This window comes from Colletotrichum fructicola (genome assembly GCF_000319635.2).
Source record: "Colletotrichum fructicola Nara gc5 chromosome Unknown KSG_Nara_v1_contig01, whole genome shotgun sequence".
NCBI classification, from domain to species: domain Eukaryota; kingdom Fungi; phylum Ascomycota; class Sordariomycetes; order Glomerellales; family Glomerellaceae; genus Colletotrichum; species Colletotrichum fructicola.
Window position 1 is genome coordinate 2,297,611 of NW_027094051.1, and position 21,529 is coordinate 2,319,139.

General features: G+C 55.3%; 10 protein-coding genes across 10 annotated transcripts; 5 read left to right on the plus strand and 5 right to left on the minus strand.

The window, feature by feature from the left end:
• Nucleotides 1-172: 172 nt before the first annotated feature.
• CGGC5_v000667 (WSC domain-containing protein) lies at nucleotides 173-756 on the plus strand (the record flags this gene model as incomplete). Its single annotated transcript, XM_032032192.1, has 2 exons — nucleotides 173-465; nucleotides 549-756. 2 exons carry the CDS (start codon nucleotides 173-175, stop codon nucleotides 754-756), a joined length of 501 nt encoding a protein of 166 aa, XP_031888505.1.
• Nucleotides 757-963: 207 nt separating this feature from the next.
• rev1 (DNA repair protein rev1) lies at nucleotides 964-4,582 on the minus strand (the record flags this gene model as incomplete). Its single annotated transcript, XM_032032191.1, has 2 exons — nucleotides 964-4,282; nucleotides 4,335-4,582. The coding sequence occupies 2 exons, from the start codon at nucleotides 4,580-4,582 to the stop codon at nucleotides 964-966; spliced, it is 3,567 nt and encodes a 1,188-aa protein (XP_031888502.1).
• Nucleotides 4,583-5,038: 456 nt separating this feature from the next.
• CGGC5_v000669 (uncharacterized protein) lies at nucleotides 5,039-6,692 on the plus strand (the record flags this gene model as incomplete). Its single annotated transcript, XM_032032190.1, has 2 exons — nucleotides 5,039-5,184; nucleotides 5,240-6,692. 2 exons carry the CDS (start codon nucleotides 5,039-5,041, stop codon nucleotides 6,690-6,692), a joined length of 1,599 nt encoding a protein of 532 aa, XP_031888503.1.
• A 923-nt stretch (nucleotides 6,693-7,615) lies between these two features.
• URH1 (Uridine nucleosidase) lies at nucleotides 7,616-9,094 on the plus strand (the record flags this gene model as incomplete). The annotated part of the gene is made up of 4 exons (XM_032032189.1): nucleotides 7,616-7,681; nucleotides 7,855-7,940; nucleotides 8,004-8,663; nucleotides 8,722-9,094. The coding sequence occupies 4 exons, from the start codon at nucleotides 7,616-7,618 to the stop codon at nucleotides 9,092-9,094; spliced, it is 1,185 nt and encodes a 394-aa protein (XP_031888508.1).
• A 399-nt stretch (nucleotides 9,095-9,493) lies between these two features.
• On the minus strand, nucleotides 9,494-10,630 carry tpc1 (Mitochondrial thiamine pyrophosphate carrier 1; the record flags this gene model as incomplete). The annotated part of the gene is made up of 3 exons (XM_032032188.1): nucleotides 9,494-10,373; nucleotides 10,444-10,496; nucleotides 10,598-10,630. The coding sequence occupies 3 exons, from the start codon at nucleotides 10,628-10,630 to the stop codon at nucleotides 9,494-9,496; spliced, it is 966 nt and encodes a 321-aa protein (XP_031888509.1).
• An 836-nt stretch (nucleotides 10,631-11,466) lies between these two features.
• On the minus strand, nucleotides 11,467-11,762 carry CGGC5_v000672 (uncharacterized protein; the record flags this gene model as incomplete). Its single annotated transcript, XM_066150704.1, has 2 exons — nucleotides 11,467-11,556; nucleotides 11,634-11,762. 2 exons carry the CDS (start codon nucleotides 11,760-11,762, stop codon nucleotides 11,467-11,469), a joined length of 219 nt encoding a protein of 72 aa, XP_066009997.1.
• A 1,088-nt stretch (nucleotides 11,763-12,850) lies between these two features.
• CGGC5_v000673 (uncharacterized protein) lies at nucleotides 12,851-14,044 on the plus strand (the record flags this gene model as incomplete). The annotated part of the gene is made up of 1 exon (XM_032032187.1): nucleotides 12,851-14,044. One exon carries the CDS (start codon nucleotides 12,851-12,853, stop codon nucleotides 14,042-14,044), a length of 1,194 nt encoding a protein of 397 aa, XP_031888506.1.
• Nucleotides 14,045-14,479: 435 nt separating this feature from the next.
• CGGC5_v000674 (uncharacterized protein) lies at nucleotides 14,480-14,887 on the minus strand (the record flags this gene model as incomplete). The annotated part of the gene is made up of 3 exons (XM_066150705.1): nucleotides 14,480-14,686; nucleotides 14,776-14,788; nucleotides 14,838-14,887. The coding sequence occupies 3 exons, from the start codon at nucleotides 14,885-14,887 to the stop codon at nucleotides 14,480-14,482; spliced, it is 270 nt and encodes an 89-aa protein (XP_066009996.1).
• Nucleotides 14,888-15,387: 500 nt separating this feature from the next.
• Nucleotides 15,388-16,357, plus strand: CGGC5_v000675 (mitochondrial 37S ribosomal protein mS42; the record flags this gene model as incomplete). Its single annotated transcript, XM_032032186.1, has 2 exons — nucleotides 15,388-15,589; nucleotides 15,735-16,357. The coding sequence occupies 2 exons, from the start codon at nucleotides 15,388-15,390 to the stop codon at nucleotides 16,355-16,357; spliced, it is 825 nt and encodes a 274-aa protein (XP_031888507.1).
• Nucleotides 16,358-18,455: 2,098 nt separating this feature from the next.
• pob1 lies at nucleotides 18,456-21,078 on the minus strand (the record flags this gene model as incomplete). The annotated part of the gene is made up of 3 exons (XM_032032184.1): nucleotides 18,456-20,756; nucleotides 20,810-21,013; nucleotides 21,076-21,078. 3 exons carry the CDS (start codon nucleotides 21,076-21,078, stop codon nucleotides 18,456-18,458), a joined length of 2,508 nt encoding a protein of 835 aa, XP_031888306.1.
• Nucleotides 21,079-21,529: the final 451 nt, after the last annotated feature.

The following is a 21,529-nucleotide window of genomic DNA, read 5'->3' on the forward strand; positions in this document are numbered from 1 at the left end:
TTGCGACTCCCGATTACGCCAGCGAGGCTTCCGTACCCAATCTCACGATCTTTATCTTCGCGATTGGGCGACACTTCGAGCTGCGATCCCGAGTCTTGAACGCCGACTTACCCGCCAGTCATTGCATCTCAAACTTGTGTCTCTCGTCGACAGACTTGCTTCCGAACTCAAAATGGCTCGCAACATGCTTATCCAGCTCATCGCCTCCTTCATCCTCCTCGCCCTGCTCTCCCCGCTGGCATCCGCGCAGTCCCTATCAATCTACCAGGACTCCGACAAGTACAAGTACCAGGGCTGTTTCAACGAGACCGTCGACCTGGCGGACACGGCCAAGGTGCGCGCCCTCGCCGATGGCGCGAGCAAGACATACCCCGTCGACGGCAACATGACAGTACCGATATGTCTCAGCTTCTGCAACAGCGGAACCGACACCCAGTACAAATACGCCGGTGTTGAGTATTCTCGGTGAGTCTGCGACACCCGTTCCCCAAATAAGGAGTCATCCCAGGCCTTCGAGCGCGCATTGCTGACCTGTGAATGTGTCGCAGCGAATGCTGGTGCTCCCAGAGGCTCTCCAGTCTGGCGACGAAGCTCGATGATACGGCGTGCAATACCCCTTGCGACGGAAACCGTGACGTCGCTTGTGGAGGCGCGTTGAAGTTGAGTGTCTACATGATGCAGAGCGACAGCGCTCGGGTTGCGGCGACGGCCTGGGGCTTGGTGCTTGCTGGCACACTGGCGGTTATGTCTATTTAAGAGTTTGACTGGATTTTGCTAAGCGCGTCGGATTTTTGGAAAAACTTCTTAGGAGATACCCCTAAGTTTGGACGGCAATGGTCTTTAATCTTTCTCAAGCAGCCGTGAATAGAATAACGATGACACTTGAACGATAAAATCTTTACAGTTTGTGCCTCCCAAACGCCACCCAATGGTATCCTGGCATCAATCGTGAATCATACAACTTCATAGCTTGAGGGGCCCCAAGCCCCTCCGCTCTACGGCCTTTTGGACCGCCGCCTTGTTATCCAAGACCGTCCTCCTCCAAGCCCGCTTCCCTCGCCCTTCCCTGCCGTCCTCCTCCACCAACCACTCGAGCCACTGAACCAATTTCGATGCCTTGTGCATGTCGCGCTCCTCAGCCACGACCTTGGCCAGATACTTCTCAAACATGACGACATCCTCCTGGTGTGGACCCTCCGCCCGAGTCCCGTCGTGCCAGGCCTCGATCATGTCTTTGATCTCCTGCACCGACTTCACCGCAGATCCCATGAAATTGACCTTTGGCGGCGGTGCAGGGAATTGAAGCTTGGTCTGTCCGCCGGGTAAGAAGTCGCTGGCCTCGGCTGGGAGGTGCTTCCGGGGCGCGTTGAAGTTGAGACCGGATTTCTGGGCGAGGCGTTTTCTCCGGTGGTCTTCGATGACTTCCCGGCGAACGTCTTCCGGCAACTCGGCCAGAAACTCCGGGTCCAGTTCCTCTGGCTCATCGTTCTGCGCTGCGGGGGCAGCCCCCTTGCTCGGCAGGAAACTTGTTTGCAGACGGTTTGCTGCGGCATCCTGTTGTCTTTCCCTTGCATTATTGAACAGGTTTCTCCCTCTCTTTGTTGGGGTGATGGCTTTCTTTGGCTGGATTATCCTGTCTTTGCGCGGTGACTGTGGTAACCGGGTTTGCGCGCTCTTCCGTCCGTACTGTGCGAGAACCTCCGCCTTCATATCCTCTGGCAGGGCATTGAACACCTCTGGGTCAACCTGAGATGGGATATCGTTTGGTATCGCAGGGCTCTGACTCCTTGACTTGGCTTTCAGCGATGCTGGTCTAGCTGCAGGCGGTGGCTTCTGGTCCCTCTGCAGCTTGGATCGGATATCGCTAGGCAGCTCAGCCAGCACAGCTGGGTCGACTTGCGATGGCAGGATGAACTGGGTACCCATGATGTTCAGTGGTGTGTTTGCTTTCTCATCCCTCTCACCAGCTCGCGCCAGTGCCAGTGCTGGATGCACTTTGGGTTTCCTTGGTGTCAAAGGATCGTCTGCAATAGGATCTTGTGCAACACTCCCCCGCGCCTGGGCTGTCTTCGGCTTTGAGGGGCTCTTTGAATCCTCAATGGGATCAACAGCACCCTTTTTAGACGAGTTGGCGCTATTGAAGGTTGGAAATGCAAGCCTGCGTTGACTGCTCTCAGGACCGGTTGGACCAGTCTTGATAGGTTCGAGTTTCGTCAACTGCACACCGAGACCTCGAAGGTCACCAGGACTGAACCTGTAAGATCGAAGGACCGAAACGGCTTCTTTCGCAATTGTTTCCGCGTTGTGGGTGGCGACACCAAACATCACACTCTTGCTGAAGCTGTCACATTTGCCGTGTCCCAAATGCTTTGCCGGGTCCAAGGGGGCATCTTGGGCCCGACGCATGATCTTCATGGTGAACTGCTTTCCCTTGACCTGCTCGTTGAGCAGTCGACGCTCAAGCTCCTTGCAAAGATTCAGGACGAATTCTTCAGCTTCCTGCTGATTGATGAAGCGGATGCCCCAGTTGACCTCCGCTGAAACGGATTTTCTGGGGGGATGTCCTCCAACTTCAGCTCGGTCGATGCCACGGGCATACTCCCACAGCCTTTCGCCGGTCTTGGGTCCCAAAGAGGAAGACAGACGCTCCTTTGACACGTTTCGGATGTCTTTGACGTACTTGACTCCGATCTCCTCGAGTTTGCCGCCAAGACTGTATGCAACACCGGGAAGGTCCTTCGCTTCGATCTCTCCGATAATCTCGAGCATTTCCTCAGGCTTCATTAGGAATTGCCCGGCGGGTTTTGCTCGGCGCAGGGCGACCTTTGCTTGTAGGATATTTCCTCCAATGCCGACCGAGACAGCACATCCAGTAGATGCTTTGATCTTGTTGCGCAGATCGAGAGCAATTTGCTCCGCCTTGTCTTGCTCCCTCCAGATACTACCCTCGTCCACACCGGCACCTTCTGAACCAACGCTGGAGAGGACGATGGACGTGATATCAACAAGTGCTTCGTCAATACTGACGCTTTGAACGACTCCGCCAATGTCGAGAATGGCTTCGTAGAAGTGACGGCTGGCTTCTTCATAGGCAGGGAAATCATATGGCAGAACCTTGATGTCTGGACACAAATCCAGAGCCCGCCTCATCCACATGCCATTCTTTACACCGAATTTACGCGCCACGTAGTTGCAACTTGCAATTTCTGAGGCAGATCCACTGCTATGAGCGACCACGGTCGGCTTGTCGACGTACTCCGGGTTGCGCTTCAAGGAAACGGCGCAGAAGAAGCTGTCAAAGTCGACGTGCATGATGTACCGTCGAGATCCGGCCTTCCTCTTTATGGTTGAGGTGCCCTTTTCCTTGGCAAGCTTCTGCATCTTTGATTTCAATTCGGCCTTCCAGGTCGAAAGATGATGGAGCCGGCTCTCGGAGTAGAACTGCTTCAAAAAGTCCGGGTTCGCCGTTGAAGACTTCCACATTTTCGGGTCTGAGAGAAGCCAGGCATTATGTTCTTCGGAAGTCATGTTCTCAGGCATTTTGGAATTTCGTTTCGTCTCCTCCTCGATCAGCGCAGGTGTGATCGTGTCTCTCCCATCGTCGATCTTGGGAGCTTCGGGGCTGGGCTGCTTAATCTTGGGTTCCCCAACAGCTTTGGGCTGCTCGTTAAGTTTCTGGTCCCTAGCAACATGCGGCTGCTTGGTATTGTGCTTCTCGGGTTTTGACAGCTCGGACTTGGGTGCTGGGCCCTCGGGAAGAATATCGACCATCAATTCGTCGATTTCCATGTCATCAAACTCTTCCACTTCTTCCTTCAGCTTAACCTTCTGAGCCGAAGGGGAAGGGATGGTTCCAGGGCTGTCAGAACTGCGAGCATGCTTGCGGGCAAGCGGCGATTCGGCGCGCTCAACAAATCGACTCAGTGAGGGGGTGGCAGGACTGGCAGCAGATGCTTTGAATTGACTTGTGTAGAAGCTGTTGTCCGTCTGCTCCCTGTATCCCTTCCTGGACTGAGGTGTTGCCTGACTGAGCTTGTTGGATTCATCAAACTTCAGAACTTTCTGACGAGGACCGTCGTTGTCCACTCGGTAATCAGACCAAGGCAGAAGTCGCCCGGCTCGAATAGAATCAGTGACCCAGGCGGGCTTCACCAGTCGGTATCTGCTGTAGTCCACAGACTTTTTGGGCGGCACAGAGGATGCGATGATGTGAGTGGCCATGGTCTTCGCGTCCAAGTACTGCAGGAAGCCTGCGCCATGCTGAACAAGCTCTCGATGAAGGCTACAAAATCACGGTCAGCCGCCGGCAGTCGCGTCTCATCCTTGGGACTTACATGTGAAGGGGAGGCTGCGTATAGCCCGTAACATGCGCAACGACACCCTTGAAGATTTGAGGTTTATCGCTTGAAGAGGCTCTCATGTCGGCATCCAGATTCTGTAGCTTGATCTTCTTTCTTCTGAAGTAATCGCCAAAGCCGCCAAAGGCGCTTGGCTCATACTCCTCGCCTCCTTCGTCGGTAAATTCATGACTTTCGATTCTTTTCCTCACTTGAGAGGAGTTTTTCTCGAGACGGCTCCCCATCTTGTTCGGTGGTCACGGTGCTTTCGTATAGATGGCGGATGTCTGGGATCACGGCCGATGACCCAAATGCTAGCGTTGCAATGAATCCCTCAAACGAAATCCTGTCCAAATTATCGAGCGCATGATATCAAACATCTTCATCGAAGAGTAAGGATAGCTAGCGCCCGTGTGATACGGGGATCGAGACCGGGGCGCACAAGTGAGTTGGCGATGAGATGCTCTTGACGGAGCACCGACGGCGTAGATGCCTGCGACGCGGATGACCGCGTAAAGTGGAGTGGGGCCTTCACGCGTGTAAGTGCACGGCCCCTGTCTGTCAAGTTGCATGACTAATCTGTACCCGCCCAAAGTACGGGAACCTTTTTTCGGCGTTAAGCACTTTGACTTACAAGAGCTCGTTGTTTTGCTTGTTTGCGACAACCTGCCGGACCCAACAACCGTCGAGGAACCGCGACCATGAACAACGAACAGTTTCGGAAGCTGCTAGGCGCGAACTCAACCAAGTCATCATCACCCAGTAATGGAGCCACTCCAGGCATCGCCACGCCATCTGGCGCTGGTGCTCTGGGATCGCGACAACGGTCAAGCATCCCAATGACGCCGTAAGCTTCCTTGACATGCATCACTTCAAGTATCTGACTAACTCGCGTGTTGCAGCCGGTCTGTTGGTGGCATGAACCCTAGAAACGAGTTTGCGCGACAACTTGCTGCTAGAAATCAAGCAGCTCAGCCCCAGAAGAAGTTCCGATCGTCAGCGCCCAAAGGATCCCGACTCGCCGAAGGCTACGTGGACCGATCGAAAGAGCGGTACGATGAAGAGGAAGACGATCGTGCGAAAAGGATAAAGGCGTTGGAGGAGTCACTCAAGAACGAGGAGATTGACAAGGAGACGTTTGAGAAGCTCCGCAACGAGATTGCAGGAGGCGACATCTCCAGCACGCATCTGGTAAAGGGGTTGGACTTCAAGCTCCTGGCGAGGATACGAAGAGGTGAAGACGTTTGGAACGACGAAAAAGACAAAGAAGAGAAGGAGGAGGCGCCCCCCGAAGAGGACATTGATGAAGCATTCGACGAATTGGAGGAGTCAGAGGTGCAAGCTATCGAAAAGGAGACGGTCAAGAAGAAGGGCCAGATGGCATCTATAGCGCTTGCACCTGGGAAAAAGAGAACACGAGACCAGATTTTGGCGGAGATGAAGGCTGCAAGAGCGGCTGCAAAGGCAGCGCAAGACAATCTGGGCGACAAATTCAGGAAGATTGGAGCGAAGCAAAAGCCCGGAACTCGCATTGAGCGAGACAGCAAGGGCCGCGAGGTTCTTATCATCGTCGACGAAGACGGTCACGAGAAGAGAAAGGTCCGAAAAGTACAACCAGGGGTAGAAGAAGAGCAGAGGAAGGAGTTCATTCCGGATAAGGACGCGAAGCCGCTTGGCATGGAGGTTCCTGAATTCTACAAGAAGCAGCAGCAGCAGGAAGCCGAGGAAGATGACAACGATGACATTTTCGCCGACGCGGGAGACGACTACGATCCGCTTGCTGGCATGGACAGCGATTCGGATGAGGACGACGAAGGCGAGGTAAAGGACAAGGAGGCGAAGGAGGACGCCAAGGCAGAACCCAAATCCGACTCGACATCAATGGCACCACCTCCCAAGCCAGCCGCCCCGCGCAATTACTTCAAGGACTCCAAGACGGAGCTTATTTCATCACAATCCATCAAGGCACCCTCTATGGAAGACCCTGCAATCATGGCAGCGTTCAAGAGGGCCGCACAGCTCAGAGCAGCAAACAAGGAAGAGGATAATGATGAGGATGAAGACGACGAAGAGGCCAAGGCCCGCGCGGCACGTCGCAGGAAGATGCTGGAGTCGGTCGACCGTGATGCCGAAGATCTGGACATGGGCTTTGGCACCAGCAGATTTGAGGATGAGGCCGACTTTGACGACCAACCAATTAAGTTGTCTCAATGGGGCAACGACGATGACGACGAGGGTGGACACGGTGGCAAGACGAAGAGAAAGAGAGGTCCCAAGAAAAGAAAGGGCGACGGTAACAACGCAGCAGATGTGTTGAGGGTCATGGAACAGCGGAAGGCGGCGGAGAAGTCTTGAATAGCGGAGGCAGCATAGTGAGTAAAGCCGTAACTTCAAGTAAGTGATGGCTACACTTGCAAGGCGACCAACAGTATCATCGTCATAGTCACGCCCTCTTGATTGTCTCGTCTTGGCCTCTCAACGCCGCCTGGACGACATACATATCGCATGCCTTCATCACTGCCTCAGGCGTGCTGCATAGAGGCAACATGGACCTAACCTAGCTTCAGAGGGAAAAATGACGTTGAAGATATCAGAGTTCGATGACTCAGCAGCAGATGACCTGCTGCGAGACCCGGCAAACACGGAAGTGTTTTCGGTGGTGGTGCTGGGTCTGCTGGACCTTCCGAAACGGGCGCATGTCGAGTGCTCGGAGGACACCGCCTCATTATCAACAGCCGCGCACCTCCGCTTGAAGCTTCGTCTCGCAGTGTTTCTCTGAGGTAATCGCCCGTGGGGTCCACCGCCCCAAGATCTCGGCACTCCGTGTGTCTGTAGGGCGTAGGCACCAGTGAAGGTGACAGGAGAGACCGTTCATAGGGTTTCGTCTAATCAGAATCAAAATAAAACACCGCAGACATGATTATCATGTGATGAGATTGGCCCAATCTTTTTTTCTCCCCGTTTGGGCACCCGCCCAGGTGCCCATCCACCCATCCTCCGCCTGTCTCCGTCTGTTTTCCTAGGCCAACGGCTCCCCCGCCCCCGTATCGAAAGCCCCAGAGAAGGGGCCCCCGTGCCCGTTTGGTTGGTGTTATCCACTGTGAGTGGGAACGCTTCCAACGAAGCGCACGGCGACCAGTCCGTGGCTGTTTACCTGCCGCGGCGGCCAACCCTCGCATACCTGGCTGTCCGCCGCCCTCATCTCTGTCCGACATCCTCAGCGATTCCGTGGAATTCCATATCCCTCAATTTTGGATAATACAGTTTTTTGAGCTACCATGGTTGACCTCAAATTGACGGAACCCACAGTCCCAGTCTGGCTGGACTGCGACCCGGGCCACGATGTGAGTTGCCGCCGTCATCTTGTTGTGTGGTGTGAGGGGGCCATGATGAACCTGCATGCCTCATGAGTCTCTTACTCACACGCCGCATGCAAAACAAAAGTCATGCACGACACTGCACTTAGCCACTATCGGCCTGTACGGAAACCAAACTCACGCTGACCGAACCTCACCAGGACACATTCGCCATCCTCCTCGCCGCCTACCACCCCACAATCAAGCTACTGGGCCTTTCAACCGTCTTCGGCAACGCCCCCCTAGAGTAAGCCATACACACGATGAACCCCCTCGTACGCATGAATACTTCATACTAACAACATCCCAGAAAGACAACCGCTAACGCTTCGTCCATCCTCACGGCGATCGGCAAGCACAATGACATCCCCGTCTACGTCGGCGCCGCCAAGCCCATGGCCCGGCCGCCCATGCAAGCCGCCACCGACATACACGGCGAATCCGGCCTCGACGGCACCGACCTCCTCCCGCAGCCCCTGAAGGCTGCCGACCGCACCACCCCGGCCATCGACGCCATGGCCGCCGCCCTCTCCGCCCAGGCGCCCGGCACCGCCTGGCTCGTTGCCACAGGCTCCCTGACCAACGTCGCGCAGCTCTTCGCAAAGTACCCGGACCTCGTCGCCCACATCAGGGGGCTAAGCATCATGGGCGGCGCCATCGGCGACGGCTTCACGGACATCGTCATGGGCAAGGTCGACGGCGTCGCGCGCGTCGGCAACTGGACGCCCTGGGCCGAGTTCAACATCATCATCGACCCGGAGGCCGCCGCCGCTGTGTTCCACAACAAGGCCCTCGCGGCCAAGACGACCCTCGTGCCCCTCGACCTGTCGCACCAGGTCCTCGCCACGGAGGAGGTGAGGGAGCTGCTGCTGTACGGGAAGGACGCCGCCGGCGAGAAGACGGGTAAGGGCAAGACCACGCTGCGGCAGATGCTGGTCGAGCTTCTTATGTTCTTTGCCAAGACGTATAGGTATGTGTGATGATATGCTTGTGTGTGCGTGTGTATGGAAAACTGACTGGCGGTACAGCGACGTCTTCGGCATCACCGCCGGCCCGCCCCTCCACGACCCCCTTGCCGTGGCCGCCGTCCTCACGGGCACCAAGCACGAGATCCCCTTCTACGACTTCGACACCAAGAAGGGCAACTGCGTCAAGTACCACGAGCGCTTCGACCTGACCGTCATCACGGAGGGATCTCTTGAGGATGCGAAGGAGGGCAAGGCGCAGCTGGGCAGGACGGTCGCGAAGCTGCTGGAGCCGGGCAGCGAGGGCGTCAGGATACCCCGCGGTCTCGACATTCCCATGTTCTGGAAGGTCATTGAGGAGTGTACGGAGCGGGCGGATCGGGTCAATGCCGGTGAGGTGACGGGGTTGAAGGAGAATGGTCCTCTGGAGAACTAAAAAGTTGTCTGCTGGTGCGAGGTCTGGGTTGCATACGCCGTGTCAAGCCGCGATTGTCTAGCGAGTCTGCGTTCAGTATTGATAGACCAGCAAGTTTCAGCGCTTTGCCAAGACCTCTCGCTCACGGTGCGACGAGAAGATTGTGAGGGTAAAAGACAACTCCGACTCCGAACGCTGAGCATCAATCTCAGCAGCGCAAGTTGCTTCACGCCCAAGTTTTCCTACTCCGTTAACATGAACCCAACTGGATATGTATTAGGTCTAGATATGACTCTATTTTGAAAACTTCGTGGTTTCCGTTACTCCTCTGCTCAAACAGAGCCGCCGCTTTTCAACGAAGCCCAATCCTGTGTTCTATAATGGGGTATCATATGCCCTTCTATATTCCATTTTCCCAAGTCAAAATCGCTTCTCATCAGAGTTCTCTAATCTCATCAACACTCTCAGGACCCTCTCGTAAGTCCACACCGTAACCGCACTTCCTGGAGCGGCCTTGATAAGACTGACCGTCAAACCGCGGTACAGTCCCCGTATGCCTTCACTCGCAAAGATCATTCGCATGGCACGCACCGCCCCGGGATACTCGGGAATGTTCTTGTGCACGTATCGCGATCGCGTGGGGCCTTGCACCTGGATACGTTTCCGCACCAGATCAAGGGGGAAAACGGCTGTCTTGGACATGACGCTGGCCATAACACCAGCCGTGGCGTCGCCACCGCCCCATGGTAGATGCAAGTCACCTAGCGGCAAGCGCAGACCTTCATACAATGCAAAGAATATGCCCATGTACGGTACGATCTGCGCCACACCGGGCCCGAGCCCTCGGAAGAAGCCGCGGGGTCCTTCGTCTCGGTAGATGTCGGTGACGGCGTGTCGAAGGCCAGTATACACCCGTTCGTTCCCCTGCGCGGCAAAGCGAGTCCGCAGTAGGTCGAGCGGATATGTGGCCGTCGTAGCGGCAGCTCCGGCGGTAGCTCCGGCGATGAAGGACTGGGCGGCGTTGGGGAGTCGGTTATCGGAGATACTCTGGAGCAATTGGGCCGTCGTGCGGTAGGTCGTAAACTGGACTGCCGAGTAGCAGACGTACATCAGTTCTGCTGGTACGTTGCCCTTCCACAGGCCTGTGACTCCCTCATTCGCGATGATCAGCTTCATGGTATTCAGAGTGCCCTTGTACACGGGCCCGCCCCTGGCGGTCTGGATCGACAGAGGGTCGGAGAGCGAGTGTGACTGCAGCTGGAGGCGGATCTTGACGACATCAAGGGGAGCGATTACAAAGCTTTCCCATTCAAGTCAGCGTTGGGTCACAAGTTTTTGACTTCCCATCTGGCAGGTGATGGATGGCATACCGAGCAAACAGACCGGCGGTGGCGCCGGCCGTTACAACCTGCAGGCGGGAGCCCTGGGCGGACAGTGTGTAAGCATCGTGACGTTTCGACAGCACATGCAGACATGACGGCAGCGAAATCGGAGAGGCCGTTCGTGGGGGCAGTGTCGCCTTACCTCATCTTTGAGGCGTTCGCCGCTGGGCGACATGCATCCGGCTGTGTCCTCGTGGGGACCTGCGTAGAAGGCGTGTGAAGGGAGGACGAGACTGGCAGGGCAGCTCGTAGTGGTCGTCGTCGGAGATGCGCGACTTGATTTCGGGACCGTAGGACGAGGTTTATCAGGGTCAGATGAGTCGCGTGTCTGTGGGAGTTCGTCCAAGCGGCGCGGTCCGAGATCTCAACGACGGGGCGTCTTCCCGCAGTTCTATCGGCGTGGCACTGCTCGGCAAGTCGAAACAACCAGATGGCGGCTCCAGCGAGTGAGGCTGAGGGGTCTCAATTGAGTAGAAACTTGTTTGAGGATCGTCCCGGTGATGGCTAGAAACCGAATGTCGAGGGTCTGTCCGCTGTTCGTTTCGATGTTGGTTCTTTTTGGCTAATCTCAATTCCGTTGGACGTCTGTTCGTCGCTCGCGTGGGAAATTTTCAGGTTACCTAAGATGGACATCTTGGGTGAGATACCTAGCTCCCGTCCACCCACGCCCAGGACCCCCCAAGCATTGTGACGCAATGCTGATGGTAGCGCGCTGTCAGGGAGATTCACCACTGCATCTTGGGAGAGATAGCGCGCTGGAACCCCACTGCGGGCGTCACTGTAGCAGGGGCACCCGCCTTCTCCATGCAAATTTAGTGGGCATAGCCACGCAGGGTCTGGTCCCTTTCACCCGTGCGGGCCAGGCGAAGGGGATCAAAGACGTAGAGAGAGAGAGCGGATGCAAGATGCAAATGCAAGTCTTATTTGGACTGATGGTCGACGAGAGCGGGCTGCCATCTCACGGGACTCGTTGCGAGACGTGCAAGAATTGGGAGGAATTTTTTGATCTCATCAAAACCACGAGGCTGCGTGCTTGTCCATGTTCTCGTGACTGCTTGCGTCTTGTGACCACTGGCAGCTCTGACGACACTGGTTGGCAACCTACCCATCTGGATTAGCATCTGAAAGAGATGAGAGGGGAACGCCTCAGTCAGGAGGAGTTGCCGAGAAGAAACGACCTTATCAGGACTCGGAAGGAAAGACGATGTCGGTAGGTAGACAATCACCAAGACATGTTCGAATGTTTGGAAAAAGTATCGTAATGTGAATCTACCATGGAAGCGTCCTGACAAATGTCTTTGTCTCATCAATGCCCGGCAGCTGGCTGTTTCGAGGGGCACTCGAGTAGTGTAGGCAGCAAGGTACCTTGAATTCGCAGCGAAAGACTCGGTGTACGGCAACGAGGGACGGCAACAGATGGGCATGGAGGGTACTCTCGAGGTCCAGCATGGCCACAATGTACTTCCCTGTCGTCGGGGTAAGAAACCAGCGAAGTTGAGACGAATGGAAGACGACCTAAAAAAGGGCAGGTCGAGGCAAGTGGGCAGCTTCACCCGGATTCTGGGGGCTCCAGTAACACGTGCCAAAGTTGGCTCGTCAGTGTCTCTGCGCTCGAGCGGCCTGCTCCTAAGCAAGATGCGGCAAGGTCATTGGCTCATCGCTAGTGGTTCCCTCCGTCCGAGACGACTCCCCTAGGCGGAGTCGCAATTGCCTTTGAGGTGCCTCCGCATTGGCTGGAACCGCCTGTCTTGGCGTCCCGGCCGCCCCTCGCCCCCCTCAGTGTGGGGAGCAGCCCCCCGACCGAACGCTGAACTCGATGCGCGACCAGCGGGAAAACCCAGTCACCCAGTCCAGCCCTGGATGGGGCAGGAGCCACACGGAGCCTACGACACGACACTAGACACTACACTGCAACTGGACACTGCACCTCAAGCTCGCCCATGGCACCGCCGACTGCCGTTCCGCCTGCGTAACAGCCCCGTCGACTCGACCGAGTTAGACTTTCTGCCCGCCTTCCTCTCCTCCTCTTTTCCGTTTTCTTTATCATAGACGCGACTTCCCCTTGTGTCGTCACGATCCTATCTCTTTGCTCTCTCAATACCTACTTTACTACTCACCCAACTTCGATACGCCAAGGCAGAGATTTCCGAGTCAGGCTGACCAGCAAGACATCCATCTACCCCCAGCAGTGGCTGCATGTGATATCGTTACCTACCTTACCTTACCGTACACCTGGCCATCCGCACTACTACTACTACTACTACTACTACTACCGCCGTCTCTGTGACTTGGCCACCGCCCCTTGCCTCCCATATAATACTCCACGTATCCCCCGCGAGGAGTGTTGGCGAGGAATCCCAAACTACCAATCTTTACCTCCAACATCACAACCACAATGGCGACGACAACATCACCGCCTATGCCCAACATCGGCGGCCTGCTGGCTCCCATCTTGCCCGCCTTGCCTCCTGCCTCTATCTCCACACAGCCGGCCATCGGCGTCTTGCCGCTGCTCAGCCCAATCCTGAGGCAAAGAGTTCAGCTCCTCTCAGAGTCTAGCACTGAACCCTGGATTCGCCTGCTTGCCTACGACACAGACAAGGCAGCAAGACTAAGCGAGATTGTCCAGAGCGGTAGACTAGAACCCCATCCTGTATCAGGCGAGGTCGAGGTGGACTGGGAGTACGATGCGAAGACGCGATACAGGCGACTCGACTTGGAGACGCTGCAGGCGCTCGTTGTACTCGAGGAGCTCGAACTGTCGTTTCGTCTCATCTACTGCGTCGGCGACAAGGACGGCGGCGGTGACGGTTGGAGAGTCGGCGAGGTCAGCGTCGTCGACAAGAATGCTCCGTTCGGCGACTTTGGTGGCTACTCGACCATCGCGGAGGCTGAGAAGGCCCATGCAGACGACAAGGCATCGAAGACGAGCAGCTCCAAAACCCCGGCTGCAAGCTTTGACGCTGCCGACGCCGACGAGGATGAGGATGACGGCTACTGGGACCGATATGACGCGACGCCTGCTCGTACGCCTGCCAACCGAACGCCAGCAGTCAAGCGCTCGCCTGCACCACACGCATCGCAAGCGTCGCAGCTCGGTGCGTTCCGTACAGACTCGGCAGAGGATGCCTACTATGCGCAATACGATTCTGTGCAGCCGGCGATGGATGCTCACGATCCCGATGAGGAGGTCGAGGGCTTCGATGTCGCACCGCCTTTGGGTCTGGGTACCGTTGTCAGCCAAGATATCTCGGAGGCAGGACTCACCGAAACCAACGGCTCTTGGACGATGGCTGAGCCGCCGCGTTCGCCCTCCATCCACAGCCAAGAGGAGGACCGGGCGGCCGTACTTCTCCACCCCCGCCCGGCCTCAAGCGCCAGCAGCAACGGAAGCCGCATGGTCGAGAAGCTCGAGGAGACCGCCGAGAAGCAAGGCGCGAATGAGTTCGGCGTAAAGCAGCACGTGTCAAGAAGCCTTCGCAGCCTCTTCCTGCTGGCACGCTCGTCTGGCATTGACAGGGAGGAGTTTGAGCGGCTCGTGAAGACCGAGCTGGATGTCCTCGGCATGATTGAGGATGAGGAGGAGTGATTTTGAGGCTGACGGCCTTTTGTATATAAGGAGTTCTTGTGCTTGGTGGTGTTCCGTGGGGATATCCGTTGGGTCAGGATGATCATTTGGCATAGGTCGGCTGCATGTGTATCGGCGTTAAGTCTTGGCCATATATCAACAATTCAAAGCGAAAGCTATTCAGATTAATCATTGGAAGGAAGTGGTGTCAAAAGCGAAGAGACAGATTTGTTCAAGGTCTTGAACATCTGAGAGCTCAACAATTCGAAGCAGCTAGGAACGGAGATCTAGTCTCAGTGCTAAGCCAATACCTACTCGACATATGCAATGTGCTTCTTAATCTCGAGAGGGCGACCGAGTTGACGGAACGAAATGTAGAGCGAATTAAATCAGGAGGCGCGAATTTTAATGAGGGTGCTTTGGCAACGGCAAATATTGATGTTCTACTCGAAATGATCATGTCGAAGGAGGGATTGTCAGGTAGCCCGCTATCGCGCCAGTCCCAACTGTTGTGAACTCTGTACGAGCCTCGGCACCCTTCATCGGTCCAGCAAGAGGGGTAAAATGAGGCGACGCATGCCGGGGCCGTCCGATCTCGACTGGAATAAGCGCGTCCAATTTTGGGCAAACATGGAATGGCAGAACCTCTCCCGCATGATCACACTAGTAAGGTTGAGATTAGCCGCCCACGCGATCGTCTCCGCGTCAAGATCACGGTGCTCCAGGGTCAGGGTTGTGCGATGCGTCCTTACGGTTTTAAGCGCCCTTCAAAGAGATGGGCGGCTAAGTAGGCGGCCAGGGTCAAGAGTCGTACGTGCCGCCGCCGTTGGTGTTGCTATTCCCATCTCCTGTTTTCGATGGCATTCATGTTGGTGATCGACAGATGAGAGTGTTCCGGTGGCATGTTGCATAACGGCCTGAGCTTGAATCTGCAGACTGCCGGTCTGCTGATGATCGTGGTTCGGGTTGCTCAAAACGGAAGTCATTCTTTAGGATGTAGGAATCGACCCAGAGCTTGGGTCGCATTCCCGGGGGCCGAATTCAATATGGTCACCAACATGAGATGCAAAGATGTTGATGTTGGACGTGGAACGTAGCTTGTAAGTCCTGATGAAGCCATCACCAACAAGCAGCCCCTCTTTCCCCATTGGCCGAACTACCCCCCTAAAGTGGGCAAAATGTACCGCGCACCGTTCACGCCTCAATCGTAAGGCCACCAAGCGCCAATTGCAGCGGCACGCACCACCACGAGCCGCCCAAAAAAAGTTCACCACCAAAAAGCGACTTGCACCAGACTTGGGAGAGACGTCGTGACGGGTCGAAACCAACGCGGCGGAACATCACCACCCACCACACACACAGCCATGTTCCGCTCAACATTAAGGATACCGCGCATGAGCGTGGCCGCGCGAGTGGTGCGCCAGCAGCGCTCAGTGCACTACGTGCCCCAGCTGAGGCACGACTTCAACGAGGGCGTCCCGGGGCTGCTCTCCGCCGACGGCTACGACATGGCTTGGACGCAGTACATGACGCTGATGATCGACAAGCTCAATGCTCTGACAGCAGGTTCGTCTTGTTCCTCCTCGCCTCGTTCGCCATGTACCAGCCTGCGATATACCTACCACTGCCCCGGAGCTCCCAACGGGGAATGACATGCCACACGCCAATTGGACCCTGGAGAAAGACTGAGGGCTAACGTTCACCCTCCCAGGAACCGACCTTGAGCCCCGCGACCCGAAGCAGATCATCCTCGCCACGGCCCGCGACCCCGACCAGGCCCCGATCTTCAACCACGCCTCCATGGCGCACAACACGCACTTCTTCTTCAAGCACCTCACCCCGGACCCGAAACCGATGCCACAGCCGCTGGCCGATTCGCTCCTCCGCTCCTTTTCTTCGATCGAGACCCTCCGCCGCGAGATGATCCTCACGGCCTCCGCCATGTTCGGCCCGGGCTTCGTCTGGCTCGTCAAGAACTCCCAGGACGAGTTCAAGGTCCTCACCACCTACCTCGCCGGCAGCCCGTACCCGGGCGCCCACTGGCGCGGCCAGAACGTCGACATGAACACCGTCGGCAACACCGGCACCGCCAGGCCCTACTTCGACAACGTCGTCAAGGCCCAGACGTCCGGCTCGAAGCCCCCCGGCGCCCTCGAGGCCCACCCCGTCCTGTGCCTGAGCACGTGGGAGCACACGTGGCTGCGAGACTACGGCCTCGGCGTCGGCGGCATCGGCGGCAAGAAGGCGTTTGCTGAGGCGTGGTGGGAGGTTATCGACTGGCAGGCCGTGCATGAGGCGGCCCATCTCACTAGCCGCCCTGCCATGAGGGCATGAAGTCGATGAAGGCGTTTTGTTGCATGGGAGAGGGTGAACCACGGCAGTCAGGAATGAAGCTGAGATCCTGTGATACGGATCTCCCGCCTGGATATGCGCTGTGGCGGCGGTGGTGGTGATGTAGGAATTACAACAAAAAAAGAATTGTATGAATAGACATCCGCATATACAGATGAAGCCAAAATGTACTATGCTGTACTACTAAATATCTCAACCCGCTGCAACCACGCTCTTTGGCTTGATGCAGTCTCAGGTGGTTTAGTTGACGTTGATGCTGCGTCTGGGGGAAATTTCGACCGCAGAATTGCTGGCCCTTTCATGTACTGCTCGACCCAGATTGTACGGCGGTCATCATCACTCACAGAAGGAGCCCTGCTCTGACTCCCTACCGGCCGAGCTTTTCCAAATTCATTGCACCTGTGACACAATCCCAATGACGGATGACTTCAATCTTGACCCTGACGGAGCTACCGACGTACATCATGATGGGCGTCGCAGAAACTACAGCCCACGGAAACCAAAGATATCAGCGGCGTACCACTCCTTAAAATGTCGTTCGCGTAATGGTTTTCCCGGCTATGTCGAGTCTGGAACTCTGCTACCCTAAAGCGCGACGCTCAGCAGCATTGGCACATCATCAAAACCTCAGGTGATGTGAAGAGACATAACATGCCGTAGATATGAGGAACGTTACATGATTTGGTAAAAGAGGGAGTGTGGTATGAATTTACCGACATCAGGATACAAATTTCTCCAACCCTCACTTCACGTCTAAACACCAGGCTACAAGCATAATTTCCCTCCTACTTCTAGTAAAGCCCACATGAAAGACACTGCAGATCTGCAAAGTGGTATGAATTTACAGACTCAAGAGTATAGACGCTTAGGCAGTCTATCGATTACCGAGATGCTGCCAAAAGCTCGTTAAGTATAGAAATACTCTTGACGGATACGCGACTTCAGCCACAGCCTTTCTTTTATTGGCAACTCGTTGACTTTAGCCAATTATTTAAGCTCTTGGAATGATCCATTCTTGAGTGATACCATTGAGAACAAAAAATCGACCTCGTCACTTGTGGGTATAGCATTTACCCCAACTACCTTGAGATTACTGGCAACAACTTGTTCTCTTCAAAAACAAGAAAAGAAATGAGAAACTTTACGGCCTAACTTATACCAGTCTCCGTTTACATTTGTTGTCTTCGTGTTTCTCTAATACTTATTTTCAGGTTGATTGCTAAGTGCAAAGGAGGCAGGACTGCCTCAAACGATGTAGCTTCAACATCATGTCTCCAACATAGACCCCGAAGTTCTAAGCTGGGAAGGTTGGTCAAGGGCGACATGTAATCATTCGATTTATCCCTACAACGTACCACCCGGCACGTGATCTTTTAGTCACTTCGCAACATGAATCCACTTCACAAGTTGAGACCAAAAAGTCATGCATAACCAGACCCAGGCCTCATACGAAGCCCCTCACGGATCTCTTTCTCATTTTCGAGCTACAGAAGCTAGCTAGGTATCATAGGTGCCATCCCTAAACTTATATAAAATCAAGGAGCGTCTTTTCGTTTCGTCGGAGAGTGTTGAGGGGCGTGTTTGTGTGTGGTGATGTTTGTTGTATGCAAAGGTCGTGTGGTAGTATGAGGTCAAGGTTGGTAGAAAAGAGGAAAAAGATTAAGCCAGTAACCAAATCCCCGTTCCTATCCTTTCCCTCCCCCCCGTATTTTTGGTTTCGTCAAAAATTCATCATCAACCCGGCGTCAGGTAAAGGGGGGAGGAGAATCTGAGCAAGGATATAACAAATGCCGCTATCCAGAACTATGCAACGCAATGAAAAAGAGAGAAACAAGCAAACAAAAAAGCAGACGCGTAAACAAGAAGGTATCCTTTTTGAGCCACTGCAGACTTGGGTCCTGAGGCAGGGTGCGTGCTTGCTTTCTTTGAAGTGAAATAAGAAATGCAAACGCGGGTCATTATCCATCATCATTTTGTTTTGGGTGTTTTTGGTTTATTTTTGTTTTGTGTATGACTTTCGCCTCCCAGGAGATTGAAAGATCGCGGAAAGGAAATTAGTCGTGCGAGAGAGGAGGAAGATTTAGATCATGTTGCCGTTGACGCTGACCTCGAAACCATCACCCTTCTGTCTCATGGCCTTGGCAAGCATTAACTCGCGCATCCAGTCGATGCGCTCGTCACGGCTCTTGACGGCGAAGTGGTGAGTCTTACCAGTGCCGTTGGCACCCTCGGCAGGGACAGACGAGGTCGAGTTGGAGTGGTGGTGGGTGAACCCGTTCAGGGCGCTCTCGCGCTTACGCAGCTTGGCGGCGTTCTTGTCTTGGGGGATAAGCTGGAAGCTGAAGGCAGCGACGGGGTCGCTCTTCTCGCGCGAGTGAGAGGAGAAGTGTACTGCGCGGAAGGCGGCGGAGAGCTTGCTCTGCGAAGCCAGGCTGGAGCACGCAATGGCGTAGTCGTCAATGTCGACGTACTCAAGAGTGCGGTCGACGGTGCGCTCGTCCTTGTGAACGGCCAAACGGGTACCCTTGAGGGTGCAGAAGGTATCGTTCCATTCGTGACGAAGCATCTTTGTCTTGCGCTTCTTCATGGGACCCTGGAAGGTGACACCGTCACGTTGAGCCTCCTCGACGGCTTGCTTGACAGGAATGGCGCCCGCAAGGTGAGAGATGGGCGGGATGGCTTGCTCAAAGGGGTGGGTACGCTCAACGGGCGACCAGGGGTAGTTGACGCGGGGAGGAGCTTGAAGAGGCTGAGTGCGGGTGGATGAACGGGGAGAACGAGGAGAAGAGTGCCTGGGAGAAGTACGAGCGATAGGAGTAGCATTGTTCTCGTCGAGGGCAGGTAGGACAGGGAACGAGGGACGGCGGGCAGAGGCGCGCGACTGCGTGCGGACGAGGGGCTGCTGCTTCTGCGTGCCTGCGCGGTAGTTCATCTCAGGGGGAACGGACTGGGAGATGTCGCGAGCGACACGGTCCATAGGGATGGCAGTGACGGGGACGTCCATCTCGGAGAAGGGCGTACCAAAACGGTAAGGGTTGACGGGGCTCTGCAAGTCTGGCGACATGGCTTCAGCTCGGTCCATGACATACGGGACAAAGCTTTGTTGCTGCTGCTGAGGAGACATCACTCTGTCGATTGGCTGAGTGACGGGCGGCACCGTGGATGCTCTGAGGTTGCTGGGACGGACAGGAGCCTGCTTGCCCGGGATGGACAGCTTCGGCAGCTTGCGAAGACCATCAGGCTGAGGCTTCATAGCAGGAGCGCCCATCTCAAAGGGAGGAGTAGGAGGGACGCTGTTGCTCTGGCGTCTCTGGAAATCAAGGAACTGACGGACGTTATCCTGAGGATCCCTTGAGGTGACGTTTCGCAGAGTAGCCTCCTGCAGGTACTGCAACGGTGTGGCGTTGCCGGGACCCAGGACGTCAGAAGATGCGACGACTGACGGGCCCGAGTCTGAGATGGGTCGAAGAATCTCCTTGGGAGTCAAAGCTCTGGCGGTCTCTGGGTTGCCGGGGTTGCCAGTGATGACCACCGTCTCCTTCTCCATATCGACGAAGGGATGCTCTTTTCTGAACGCCGCGATGAGACGTTGCTGTTTTTTGAAACGGGAGCAGTCCTCTCCTTTCGGGCAGTGATGAGGCTTGGGAACCACTTGCTCGATGCCGACAATCGACACAGACTCCATGGGGGTGATGATGTCGTCGTGGGACGCCTTCTTTTGCCTCCTCCTGCTGCTCTTTCTTGGCTTGAGGCTGCACTCGTCTGTCTGACGCTCTGCCGCCCTGATCTCGCGGGCCTCCTTCTTGACTTCGCGACTCGGTTCATCTTGAATGGGCGTCGGAGCGCGAGGAGAGCTCGGCCTGCTGTCGCGCAGAAGCTGGATTTGGTTCCACACTCTTGTCCTCATGCCAAATGACGGGATGTCCAACTCCTTAAGATCCTCAAACTTTAAAGTGATGAGGATGGGTCCGTTGATGTCGTTTTCCACGAAACGGCCAGCGACTGAGAGCTCAATGCCAGCATTAAGCATCGACTGCGCCACCATCTCAGGGGTCCACGAGACAAGCTCTCTCGACTGAAACTCTTCATAGGTAAATTGAAAAGGACCATTTTGTTGTCTTGGTACCGGCGGTGGCGGCAGCTTCGTGTATTTGAAGTCGTCAAATGGTCGTGCTGTCTTTGGAGTGACAGGAGACAGAGTCAAGATGGCCTCGTCGAAATAGCTCTCCGCAGAAGAGCGAAACAGATGCGGTCCCGACGGTCCCTCGATCGGCTTGTTTAGTGACTGGATATCGGGGTACGCCACCCGACCCTGGCTTGACCTCGGTGTTGGGATTTCATCGTAAGACGAAAGAGTAGTAATACTGGGTTGACCACTCGACTGCGCGCAAATTAGCAACTGCAAAGTAATGGTTGCCGTGCGCGGGAACTTACCGAGTTGACACTTATACGCGGAGAGTTGTCTTCAAGTTCGCTGAGCACTTCATCGTCCCATTCCATATCCATGAACTCGGTTGCTACTGAACTTGGCCTTTGAGGCTCGCTCTTCAGGCCAAAGAATGTGTCGCGCATGGGAACCTTCTCGCGCATCTCGCGATGCAGGTGACGGTCACCCCTGGCGTATGCGTGTACATATTCCTGCGACAGGAGAGTCAGCATCATTGATACCAGAAGCCAAAGCCTGCAGCGAAAGTTCGTACCATTTTGTTGTTTATATGTGTGTAAGTGAGATCGCAAATGCGGAAAGTGGGGTCACAATGAGGCTTGAGCTGGCTGTAACCGGCTTGCGGCTTACAGCGCAGTGCAGCCTCTCTGGGGGCTTGTTTTGCTTTTCCGGCCGAGAAGGCGGGTAAAACAGCGCCGTTGCCGGCAGCTCTTTTGGTCTATGGGGAGGGGGAGAGATATTCTTGATGATGAAGCCTGTAGATAGTCGAGACGCACGCTTGGGACGACTCGAGTTTGGGAATCAAGATAGGAAAGCCAAATGAAGCCAGCAGCAGACAAAAAGGAAAAGAAACCAAAACCAAAGCAAAGCTGGATATGCTCGGATGGTATGCCACGGGTCGCAAAAGAGAAGAAGGAGGGGATGCGGTACACGACGGGCGCCTACCGCGAGTTATGTATGTCTAGTGCGTCCATGAACAGGGGCCTGGT